General features: G+C 40.7%; 1 protein-coding gene across 1 annotated transcript; it reads right to left on the bottom strand.

Moving 5' to 3' along the window:
* Positions 1-7,727: 7,727 nt before the first annotated feature.
* On the bottom strand, positions 7,728-8,502 carry LOC132644425 (uncharacterized). Its single transcript, XM_060361021.1, has 3 exons — positions 8,208-8,502; positions 7,885-8,111; positions 7,728-7,772 (listed from the first exon to the last, which is right to left on the bottom strand). The coding sequence occupies exons 1-3, from the start codon at positions 8,500-8,502 to the stop codon at positions 7,728-7,730; spliced, it is 567 nt and encodes a 188-aa protein (XP_060217004.1).
* Between the last annotated feature and the right edge of the window lie 5,171 nt (positions 8,503-13,673).

Genomic DNA, 13,673 nt, shown 5'->3' with positions numbered 1-13,673 from the left:
CATATAAATCAGTCAACTTTCTGGACATGTACTAGAGTGTATGTACAACTTGTTTAGATCACGAGCTGGTACAAAAGCAAGAAAACGACTTAATGAGGAGGTTAGGTTAATCCCCTTGCCTCTAACTTTAACTCAATTTCCTTGAAATTCCTGCAAAAATATATGTTCCCTGCCAGCTTCATTCTGGAAACAGAATAGCGAAACCACTAGTTAAGACAAATCTTTCACTTATATGATTTGTGGTAACAATATAAGAAGTGAAGCTCTCAAAGTCTTACACCTACTAGTATTGATTTTCAGCCCAAGTTGCAAATGACACTTACTGTTAGTAAATGCAGCCCACTCCCCCTTCAGACTTCAGTTACCAGCAAAAGCTTAAGACTTGGGTGGAAAAGATAGTCATATAATAATGCATAAACATTAGTAAAAGTTGATTTGATTACTACTTTCACTGCCTTAAGTGGAGCAGGGTATATTTTTTTTCTCTTTTCAGCCCCACACCTCCATAGCCAATTGGTTGAAAGTAACGTGTCTCACCAACTGAAACCAACACCTTTAGTTTTAAGGGAAAAGGTATTTAAGACATTTTTCATACAATTAGTAGTCAGTACAAAGGCACATGAAGTTTATTTACCTTCTGAAGGAGATTTGTCCAGCCGTGCGAACAAAAGAAAAGATACGTGACGAAGGGACGTATTACCGATCTAAAGTAGTACAGTAATAGATACTCTATAAGATATGTTTCGAATTGTTTGATGAAAATGATCCAATTATTGCTTGACATAAACTTCAAAAAATCTGGTTGGCTTAAAATAAAATATTTATACTAATAGCCTATTTGGCCAAGTTCCTAATGAACCCTAATATGTTTTCCGTAATTTATTAAGTATCTCAAAAGCAATTCCCTTCCCCAAAATTGGCGTTAATTAAATCCTAAATTATGAGCTTACTTATTAAGAAATTCATAGCTTTCATGAGATCCCCTACCAAATGAAAAGGAAGTCGCAAGTATAATTTAAGAGTTAGAATTTTCGGCCCCGAATTCTTTCAAAATAATATTTTATAAGCTTGGTCAAACATGCCCTAATTTAGGTATGTATAGTTTTTTTATTTATTGAAATTCATATTATAAGTAGAATAATCCTTTTATGAATTTATCACAAAATCTAATGTTACTTTTTATGCTTGATATTCAAAAGTCATAGATAGCCTCTTAAACTTGGCCACATTTTCCTCTGAGGTACCTAAACCGAAGGTTGTACCTATTGGGTACCTAAACCAATCCAAATTCGATCCCATTGGGTACTTTTTTCACAATAATCAGCAAAATTAAGAGAGTGTATTACACTCTCCATGACGTGGCAACTTTTTCAAATGCAAACATAACACGTGGCGGTGAGGCCCATCGTAATAATTAAAAAATAAATTATACACCCCCCCCCCCCCCCCCCCAAATTTCATCTCCTTCGTCTCCCCCCCCCCCCCAAACTGCAAAATTGTAAACTTCCGCCACCACCTCCGTCCGACCGCCGCCGCCGCCACCGAAAAAAAAAACACCCATTACTTTCCTCCACCCGTCATTGCCCATCCTTTCTCCACCACCACCACCATCTCCATCTTTATCTTCTTCCTCTTTTCAAAAAAATAAAATCACCATTTTTTCTCCACCCATTAACCACCTCGTTACCACCTCCGTCACACCACTGACATTCACACCACTATAACACCACCCCATCGCCACCTTCATCTCCTCCACAAACAGACCCCTCAACTACCCAACCACCTCACCGCCCTGTTTTTCCGTCCAAACACCACCTTTAAATACCCCACAAAACCCAAAACGAACCCCCTCTGAAAAAATAAAAATCTAAAGCCAATTTTTTTTTTTTTAGATGATTCTGTTTTTCTTTTAAATCTGATTTTTTTTATTTTGAATATAATTTTTTTGGTAGAAGAGAGGGAGGGAGAGAGAAAGACAGTGGTGTGGCAAAGGTGGCGGTAGTAGATCTCCATTTTTTTCGGCTACAAGTTGAAGAAAAAAATGGACGGAGGAAGACGAGGAGGAAGAATGGCTGATAGAGAGATAAAGATGGAAAAGAGATTGAGGAGAATGAGATGGAGAAGATGAGGAGGAAGACTGGAAAAGAGATTGAGGAGAATGAGATGGAGATGATGAGGAGGAAACGAACAATTTTTTTTTTAAGTTAATTTTTTTTAATTATTTAGATTATAGATATTTAGGTGTATAAGTTGGAAAAAAATTATTTTGGACTTGTTTCACGCGCTTCAAGAGATTAGAGAACACTTCTTTTGCCACGTCAGCAAAAAGTATTCAATAGGTACACTTTTTGAACACTGATGTTATTCAATCGGAACAAGTCTAAGTTTAGGTGGCCATGAGGAAAATGTGGCAAAGTTTAGGGGGCTATCTATGACTTTTGCCTTTAATATTACATGGATTAAGTATATATTATGTATGTGCATGCATGCGCCCCCGCGCGCACACACATATTACCTATATATATATATATATATACACACACACACACACACACTTAAGTTTCATTTCTCTCTTATTCTCTGTTGTCAATATGCAAACGAGGTTTGGTTGTCATTAATGGAATATTTTAAATTATAATTTAAAATTCATTTATAATATAAATAGATAATCTTTTAGGGATTCGTTATAGAATATATGTTACACCCCGTAGTTTCGTAAGTTAAGATTTATAAGTGTTGGATATTTTAAGTCTGGATACTAGAGTTACTTTCAAGGATATACGAGAACATGTGCACCAATTCTTTTTGGTTATGAGGGTTTAAGTTCATATAGTAAGCTATGGGAGGATTGGAGAGCAAGTAAATTAAGGGAATTAAGTTTTTGGAATTTTGGAGAAAAATATCAGGGGCAATTTTGTCCCAACTTTGAGGAAGAATATATTTTAGTATACGAGGAGTTTTGAAGCAAAGCAAAAGCCTAAATTGAAGTTCATGAAGTCTAGTTTCCAACGCAATAAACCGCTCATGGATGCGACATCAGAGTAGCGAATTATGGACGTTACAAGTTAGGTAGGCAGAGTAGGGGACTGCACTACGTGAACACACAGTATCGCGCGCTGCTACAGTGCTACAGTGTCGACCGACTTTAATCCACTATATAAGGGCTAAAATCCATCTTTTTCTCTATAATAAACTTCCCAAATACTCTAGAAAGCTCAGCCAACATAGGAGAGCTTATATACACCACAAAGTGAGGATTTTACATAATTTTCAAGTGACGGAGTATTAATCGAGGTCCGAGTAACGTATAGTCGCGATTATAGTTTTGTTTTGTGTTGGAGTTGACTTGGATTCAAGTAAACATTGAAGATTTTGCTATTCTAGCAAAAGTAAGGTATGAATCTCTTTTTATTAATATTGATTCAGGAATATTTACGAGAATAAGAGTTATAATTATTGCGTTAGTATTGTTGGTGTATGGATTGAGGTTTGAAGAAAGTTTTGGATGAAATTGTGCATATTTATATTGTAGAATCTTGATGATATTGTTGTTGATGTTGGTATGGTTGTTGTTGTTGTTGTTGTTGTTGGTTGTTGGTATTGTGATTTCGGGCTAGGCATATATGCAGGGGAGATGCTGCCCGAATTTTGGCAGATTCTAAATGGATTCAAATTAAAGGCTTAAGATGAACATGTGAGGATGAGTCTAATAATAGTGTGAATTGTTTTATATGTAGATTACGGGATTGCGAACGATCTTAAGTAAATTTCAAGAGAGGAAGTAAGTTGGAAAGTCGAGAAATAGGCCTCCAGGTATGTTAAGGCTAGTCCCTTTCTTTCTAAAGGCATGATCCTTTTGTTATAAACCTTTGTATCATACCCATAATATCCTTGGTTCCACAAATGCTAGAAGTCCACGAATCTCATGATCCTTATGATGTTAATGAGCTTCTAAAGGCATGATTCTTTTCCTACTAACCCATGCACGAATCCCATAAAAATCCTCATTTCCAAGAATGTTAGAGATTCATGACTCTTAAAGTTTTTATGATGCTAAAGATGAATAATTTTTTTTATGATAACCATGACGATGATTATGAGGGATTTAATTATCAAAGCTCCAAGGCATACCGATTTCATGTTATTATGAGATGATTTTATTCATAGAGATTTCCAAGTACATGAGCTTTATATTATTATGAGATGATTGAGCTTGCTTTACAATTTCTTAATTTCCTTCATTGTTGGTAATCTCACCTTATGACCCTTGCTTTTTCAAGGTGGGATAAACGATGATGATTGATCCATGATATAATTGGAGGCTACCGACCTTATGTCACTCCGATATAGTTGTGGCTTTGATTGGGCTCTCATGCATGCTTTATGTATATGTATGTATTTTCTCACACCGCCCTGCGCTATAGTCGGCTGGGCATGTCACGTAGATGTGCACGACATGTAGATGTGCACACCACTGTAGTGGGCATGTTATGATATCGCCCCGGACGCGAGTTAATGATGATGACACCGAGCCTTAATGGCTGGGCATGATACTATATATATAACCGTCACGACCCGCCTAGTGGGTCATGACGGGCACCCGAAGCTGACTACCAAGCACCAAGCATCATACTACTATCGCCTTAACCGGTACGCATATAAACTCCATAAACATGTACACACACACACACACACACACACACACACATATATATATATATATATATATATATATATATATATATATATATATATATATATATACATAAGCCCTCGCGGCGGCAAAAGAATAATATGTAGAATGTACAATGAGGGTTACACAACATCCACTACCCACATATAAGTATCTACGAGCCTCTATCTAAGACATTGAAGTCATGAGGACGGGACAGGACCCCGCCATATCCAAGTATGTACACAAAAAAATATATTAGAACTGCATCTCCGGAATATGGAAGTGCTCCTGTGCAAGCTGGTGTGGCTCCTAGGAAGCTGGGTCGTCTCCCTGTCTACCTGTGGGCATGAACACGGCGCCCAAGAAGAAAAGGGACGTCAGTACGAGCAATGTACTGAGTATTTAAGACATGCATCATAAAATAACAAAGAAGCAGAAAGATAAGATAAAGGTAAGAAATAACCGGTGACTGCTTGCCTCTTAAGGCGAAGTTATGCATGCATGCTAGTAAAAATATCATCATATCATATATTGCTGCGGAACGTGCAGCCCGATCCATATATCGTCATATGTCAATATATTGCCGCGGAACGTACGGCCCGATCCATTACCCATATATCCCGCGTCCGGGATGATATCATAGATACCAACTGATCAGGTGGCTATGCGTCTATAGCGCCTCACCTTTCCCCGTGTCCCCCATATACATACACATATCATATACGCATATCATATACGTAGCATGCATGAGAGCCCAAACCAAAGTGCACCTTATCGGAGTGACGTAAGGTCGTGAACCTCCGATTACATTATGGCATCATCCGCATCGCTACGTCTCACCTTGAAGGAACTAATATTATGAGGCGAGACAACAATGAAGAATGGTATCAATGAAATCATAAGCATAAAATATCTGCATCATGAAGCCATCATTGTCAACCTTATCGTTATGGAATGTATCTTGTAAGAAGTTCTTGAAGTTCTTCCACTTTCGTCTTTAGGGAGGCAAGAAGGTCATGGAAGTATAGGGAAGAAATTATGAAACAAGGCATGCCTTTAAAGGGAAGAGAATAGCCTTACATACCTTTGTTGTTTAACTAATCTAGCGCTTGCTTGTTCTCCTTCAATACGCACGTTCTACCTTCAAGAGAATTCGTATCGACATTAGCTAACAATTATAAGAACGGACTTACTAACGCTAGAGAAAATTGGGCAGAATTTCCTTTGTTTATACTACTTTTCCCATATTCTATATCAACTCCCAAACGTTCCTAACAACATTCACAATATAATAGACAACAATCATCATTCATCTACATTATCCGCATTTCCAATTCTTCTTCAATTTCCCCATAATTGTGGTTATAGTTCACAATCGCGTTTTCTCATATATAATACTTATTTCATGGTCTACACGTCATTTATAACGTATTAATGATCACAACATATCAACATTCATGATTCAATCCAACCCCTATTCAACCATGACACTATTCACCCATTTATGACCCATCCTTCCATGTCTTTCTACAATTCAAGTATCTTAACCTTCCAATACCTTAAACCACATGGTTTAGTCATGAAACTTACCTTAGATGATGGTTGAGCAAGCCTTGAACGAAATTACTACTCTAGCACCAAAACCCTAGTTTGCTCCTCTTGGAATTTCTTAGCTTGGATGAGCTTTGATGAGATTCATACACTTGGTTCACCTAGATTCTTGATGTTGATCTTTGATTCCCTTTGTTTTCTTGTAGGTGAAAAGTGGAGAGTATTCTAGAGGCTTCTAGAGGGAAATATCGTGGAGTTGAAATGAATTGAATGAGGTTAGGTCTCCTTTTAATGACTTAAAATCTAATCCGGAATGAACAGTGATTGGAGTGCACAGTGGTCGTAAACCCAGTTTACGGTCCGTATTCCAGTTTACGGGCTGTATATCGTGGTTGTATTTAATCATATCAAAACCAGAAAGGTATGCTGAAGATCATGGTGATTTACGATAACAATTTACGGGCCGTATTTCGATTTACGGTCCGTATTCCAAGTCGTATTTAACCATTTGAAGCACTTAACAGAAAGTTGAAATTTTGTCAGAGTCTCCCCTGTAATTCGACACTACCAGCCTGCCACAACAACCCATAACATCATCACCTCACAAGGTTACATCACAATATCAACATATCTATTGCCACACACGACCAAAAGCATAAAAATAAGCGCACATACCTTATGTCGTTGGCATTTTCACCTTGAATCTCTCCTGGGGGTTGAAATAAATGCGGGTACTTAGACTTCATACCCTCTTCCGCTTCCCAAGTCATTTCTTCTCGGTTGTTGTTCCGCCACAAGACTTTGACTGAAACTACCTCTTCGTTTCGAAGTCTCCGCACTTGCCTGTCTAAGATAACAATATGCACTTTTTCATAGGTTAATCTTTCTGTCACTTGCACATCATCGATCGGGACAATCTTAGCGGGATCTCCCACACACTTACGGAGCATCGAAACATGAAAGACTGGATGGACTGATTCAAGCTCCGAGGGTAAGTCTAATTCATAGGCCACATGATCCACTTTGCGAATAATTCTATAGGGTACAATATATCTAGGGCTTAGCTTCCCTCTCTTGTCAAACCTCATTACCCCTTTCATTAGCGACACTTTCAAAAATACCCAATCATCAATCTGAAATTCCAAGTCTCGTCGGCGATTATCCGCATAAGACTTTTGGCGACTCTGGGCTGTCAGCAATCGATCTCGGATCACCTTAACTTTTTCCACTGCTTGCTGAATCACTTCGGGGCCTACTAGCTGTACTTCTCCTATTTCAAAACATCTGATAGGCAACCTACACTTTCTCCCGTATAAGGCTTCATAAGGGGCCATCTGGATACTGGTATGATAACTATTGTTATATGCAAATTCAATAAGTGGCAAATGATCCTCCCAATTACCACCAAAGTCCAATGCACAAGCCCGCAATATGTCTTCTTAGGTTTGGATAGTGCGCTCAGCTTGTCAATCAGTTTGTGGGTGGAATGTAGTGCTAAACTTCACTTGAGTGCCCAATCCTTCTTAAAAGGATTTCCAGAATTTAGCTGTAAATTGTGCTCCTCTGTCAATAATAATAGATATAGGAATGCCATGAAGCCGCACTATCTCTTTGAGATACAATCTAGCATAGTCCTCTGCTAAATATGTAGATCTGACCGGTAGAAAATGTGCTGATTTCATGAGCCTATCAACGATCACCCAAATGGAGTTGAATTTATGCTGAGAACGAGGTAATCCAGTAAAAAAATCCATATTGATCGCCTCCCATTTCCAAATTGGAATTCCCATTTCTTGCAAAAGCCCTGCTGGTTTCTGGTGCTCAATTTTTACTAGTTGACAGATTGAACATTGTGTCACAAACTCAGCTATATCTTTCTTCATTCCTTCCCAACAATACATTAGTTTTAGATCATGGTACATCTTTGTTGCTCTCGGATGAACAGAATAACGGGAGCAATGAGCTTCTTCCAGAATCTGACGACGCAGTCCCGCAATATCCGGAACACATAACCTGTTTCGGTACCTGAGAATCCCATCTGCAGAGATCTCAAATGGTGACTTCTCTTTTAGATAACATGCATCTCTATAATATCTCAATTTGGGATCCTTGTATTGACATCTTTTCACTTCTATGTCGAGGGACGAAGTAGCTAGGTTAAGCACACTAACTCCTGTGCTGCCTGAATCCATTAAACGAACTCCTAGACTAGCTAGTTGGTGGAGCTCACGAGCTAATTCCTTCCTTTCTGATGGAACATCACTTTGACTACCCATGGACTTACGGCTGAGAGCATCGGCCACCACATTTGCTCTACCAGGATGGTATAGAATATTTACGTCATAGTCCTTCAATAGCTCTAACCATCGCCTCTGACGCAGATTCAGTTCCTTTTGCTTGAAAATATATTGTAGACTTTTGTGATCTGTGTAGATGTCCACATGGACACCGTACAAATAGTGCCTCCATATCTTTAGAGCGTGAATGACTGCAGCTAATTCAAGGTCATGAATCGGATAATTCTTCTCATGTTTTCGCAGCTGCCTAGAAGCATAGGCAATGACCTTTCCGTGTTGTATCAATACACAACCTAGCCTGACACCAGAGGCATCACAATATACCACATAACCTTCTGATCCTTCTGGAAGCGTCAGGACCGGGGCTGAAGTCAACCTGTCTTTCAACTCCTGAAAGCTCCGCTCACAAGTATCTGTCCACCGCAATTTAGCAGCTTTCTGTGTTAGCTTCGTCAACGGTTCTGAAATAGAAGAAAACCCTTCCAAAAATCTCCTGTAATACCCTGCCAATCCCAGAAAGCTACGGACTTCTGTAGGCGTTGTAGGTCTTAGCCAAGTTTTCACAGCCTCGATCTTTTGGGTGTCAACCCGAATACCATCGGCTAAGATGATGTGGGCCAGAAAAGTTACAGAGTTCAGCCAGAATTCACATTTTGAAAATTTAGCATATAACTTGCGAGCTCGAAGAATTCCAAGGACCGTACGCAAATGTTCCGCATGCTCTTCCTCTGATTTAGAGTATACCAGGATATCATCGATGAATACAATTATAAATAAATCCAGGAATGGCCTGAACACATCATTTATCAAGTTCATGAACACTGCTGGAGCGTTGGACAAGCCAAACGATATCACCCGAAATTCATAATGACCATATCTGGTTCTAAAATCCGTCTTCGGAATATCTTCCTCTTTAACTCTCACTTAATGGTATCCTGACCTCAGATCTATCTTGGAAAACCACTTGGCTCCTTGCAATTGATCGAATAAATCGTTGATCCTCGGAAGTGGATATTTATTCTTTATTGTCACTTTGTTCAGCTGCCTATAATCGATACGCATTTGCAGAGATCCATCTTTCTTCCTTACGAATAAGACAGGTGCTCCCTATGGCGATGAACTGGGCCTAATAAATCCCTTTTCGAGTAAATCTTGCAGCTGTGCCTTTAATTCTTTCAATTCTGCAGGAGCCATTCTGTAGGAAGGGATAGATATTGGCTCAATATCCGGCAATAGATCGATAGTGAATTCAATCTCCCGTTCTGGTGGAAGACTTGGAAGCTCGTCCGGAAATACATCTGGAAACTCGTTTACTACCGGAACAGATTGAAGAGTCGACGATTTTTCTATTGTGTCATGAACTCGAACTAAATGATAAATATAGCCCTTGGCAATTATCTTCCTTGCCTTGAGGTAGGAAATAAACCTGCCTTTTGGAGATGCAGTGTTACCCTTCCACTCTAAAACTGGTTCTCCCGGAAATTAGAACCGGACCACCTTAGCCCTACAATATACATTTGCATAACAGGAAGCTAACCAGTCCATGCCCAAAATGACGTCGAAATCTAGCATTTCCAATATAATCAGATCAGCTACAGTGTGCCGACCAGACACTACAATTACACAATCTCTATACACTTGTCTGGCTAATACTGGATCACCAACTGGAGTGGACACTTCAAAAGGTTTGATTGGTTCGGGATTTATCCCGATACGACCAGCGATGTAAGGAGTGATATATGACAAGGTAGAGCCCGGATCAATTAATGCATAAACATCATAAGAAGATACTGTCAATATACCTGTTACAACGTCGGGAGAGGCCTCCGATTCCTGTCGTCCGATAAATGCATAGATACGGTTCTGGGGACCGCTCGAACTAGAGGCTCCTCCTCTGCCTCGGCCATGGCCCGCTGAAGCCTGGAAAGCCTGCCCTATGGGGCGCATGGACGACGTAGAACCTGCTACTGAGCCTGTGGGCTGGGCCTCATCTCGGCCGCTCCTCAATGGACAATCACGCATCATGTGGCCAAATCGACCACAGGCATAGCAAGCGTCTGAGCCTCGGCGACACTGGCCCGAATGTAACTTATCGCATTGACTGCACCGTGGTACCGGCGGTTTCCTCTGGCTAAAATCTCCACGATATTGGGAACCTGAAGCTCTCGAGCCCTGACTCCGCCCAGAATAAATAGGGCGGTCAAACTTTCAGCCCGCAAATCGAGAGGGTGCGCTGGATGCAAACTGGCCTGAATATCTGGAATATTGCTGCCCCTGGCCTCCTCTGTACTCACTGCTAGCGCCCGCTGATCTAGCCCTTTTACTGTGTCCCCTATCCATATCTCGCTCTCCCCTATGCGGTTGTTGTTGCTCTTCCAGGTTCTGGGCATGCGCTTGAATACGCGAGATATCCATCCCTTCCAGTAGCGAAGCTGTCAGACAGTCTTTAAATAAGTGTGGCCCTAAGCCCCTCACAAATCGATGTACCCGGTCTCCCATGTTTTCTACCATGGCCGGAGCATACCTGGCCAATGAATTAAATCGGAGACTATATTCCCGAGCGCTTATATTCCCTTGCTTAAGATTCAGGAATTTATCAGCGCGAGCCCGATGAACCTCAGGTGGAAAAATAATGCCGAATAAAAGCATCCACAAACTCTTGCCATTTTGGGGGAGGTGCATTTTCCCTCTGGAAGAAATCCAATTGTTATACCATAAAACAGCTACGTCCCGGAGTCTATACGATGCCAACTCCACGGACTTGGTGTCAGAAGCATGAATAATTCTCAACGGCCTCAGTACCTCATCAATAAAGCCCTGTGGGTCTTCATCCGGTTTCGATCCGAAAAATTCTGGAGGATTTAAGCTCATGAAATCACGGGTTCGGGCACTAGTCGTCCTATCACTTGGACCTGTACTCTGCCGCTGAGCCTGTGCGGCAACTAACTGAGTCAGCAATTGAACGACATCTCGTAAGTCTTGATTTGGAGCAATAGCGGAAGGAGTTGGGGCCCTATCATGCCCCTCTACTACTGGAGGGATAGAAGAAGAAGTGGGAGTTGCATGCGAGGAAGTAGCACTCTGAGCCTAGCTATGTCCCAACTCAACTGGAGGTTCTCGACTAGTGCCTTCCCCGACGGCATTTAATATTGTGCGGATTTGCTTCTTTCTTGGCGGCATCGCTGAAATCATAACGCGCAATTAGAATAAAGGGGATCTTATATTATGGCTCTATCGCACGATCTATGAAAATAATGACGGTCATTATTCCTAAATGCCCTGTAGCCTCTTGTTTATTAATGTGGCGCGTAACACACCATAAACAAGACTCTACTAGACACGGCTCGTAGACACTTCCTAGGACTGAACCGCTCTGATACCACTATTGTCACGACCCGTCTAGTGGGTCATGACGGGCACCCGGAGCTGACTATCGAGCACCAAGCATCATACTACTATCGCCTTAACCGGTACGCATATAAACTCCATAAACTTTTACATACACGCACACAATAATATATATACATAAGCCCTCGCGGCGGGAAAAGAATAATATGCAGAAGGGTTACACAACATCCACTACCCACATATGAGTATCTACGGGCCTCTAGCTAAGACATTGAAGTCATGAGGACGGGAAAGGACCCCGTCATATCCAAGTATGTACACAAAAGAATATATTAGAACTGCACCTCCGGAATATGGAAATGCTCCTGTGCAAGCTGGTGTGGCTCCTAGGAAGCTGGGTCGTCTCCCTGTCTACCTGTGGGCATGAACACAACGTCCAAGAAGAAAAGGGACGTCAGTACGAGCAATGTACTGAGTATGTAAGGCATGCATTATAAAATAACAGAGAAGCAGAAAGATAAGATAAAGGTAAGAAATAACCGGTGACTGCTTGCCTCTTAAGGCGAAGTTATGCATGCATGCTCGTAAAAGTATCATCATATCATATATTGCTGCGGAACGTGCAGCCCGATCCATATATCGTCATATGTCAATATATTGCCGCGGAACGTACATATGTTCATATGCGGACCGACAAGGTCGCCACAACATAACGTATATCATAAAGGCGACAAGGCTGCCAGTAAAGTATCAAGAGCTCAAAATAAGGTCGACAAGGCCACCAATATATTATACAACAATATGAACCAGTGGAGCTATAAAACATCTAACTGTACACACACGTGTACGAGCCTCTACATAGAATACAAATGATCATACGGACAATACCAAATAGACTGCAGCTCCGAAGTAAGTGGAGTGCTCCTGAGAATTCGCTGATAGAACATCTACGGGTCTGATCCGTCTCCCTGCCTACCTGCGGGCATGAGCGCAGCGTCCACAAGAAGGGGTGTCAGTACGAATAATGTATTGAGTATGTAAGGTATGAATAACAACATAATATAGATATGAAAGGTAACATGGGATATGAGAGATAACCTGTACATCTGGATGCCTCATAAGACGGTGTCATGCATGCTTAGCCTTTTTAAGAAAAATATTTTTATACATATATGTAGTACCATGCCCGGCCATTAAAGCTCGGTGTCATATATACATAGTATCATGCCCGGCCATTAAGGCTCGGTGTTATATAGATAGTATCATGCTCGACTATTAAGGCTCGGTGTTATCATCATTGTCCAGGGCAATATCATAACATGCCCACTACAGTGGTGTGCACATCTATGTGCCATGCCTGGCCGACTATAGCGCGACGCGGTGTGAGAAAATACATACATATATATAAAGTATACATGAGAGCCCAATCAAAAGCCATAACTATATCGGAGTGACGTAAGGTCGGTAGTCTTCGATTATATTATGGATCAATCATCATCGTTTGTCCCACCTTGAAGGAACAAGGGTCATAAGGTGAGATTACCAACAATGAAGGAAATTAAGAAATTGCAAAGTAAGCTCAATCACCTCATAATGATATAAAGCTCATGTACTTGGAAATCTCTATGAATAAAATCATTTCATAATATCATGAAATCCGTATGACTTGGAGCTTTGATAAATAAATCCCTCATAGTCATCGTTATGGTTATCATAAAAAAAATTATTCATCTTTAGTATCATAAAAACTTTAAGAGTCGTGAATATCTAACATTCTTGGAATGAGGATTTTTATCGAATTC

The sequence above is a fragment of the Lycium barbarum genome, chromosome 6, assembly GCF_019175385.1.
Source record: "Lycium barbarum isolate Lr01 chromosome 6, ASM1917538v2, whole genome shotgun sequence".
NCBI lineage: Eukaryota > Viridiplantae > Streptophyta > Magnoliopsida > Solanales > Solanaceae > Lycium > Lycium barbarum.
This window is presented reverse-complemented; position numbering and strand designations above follow the sequence as displayed.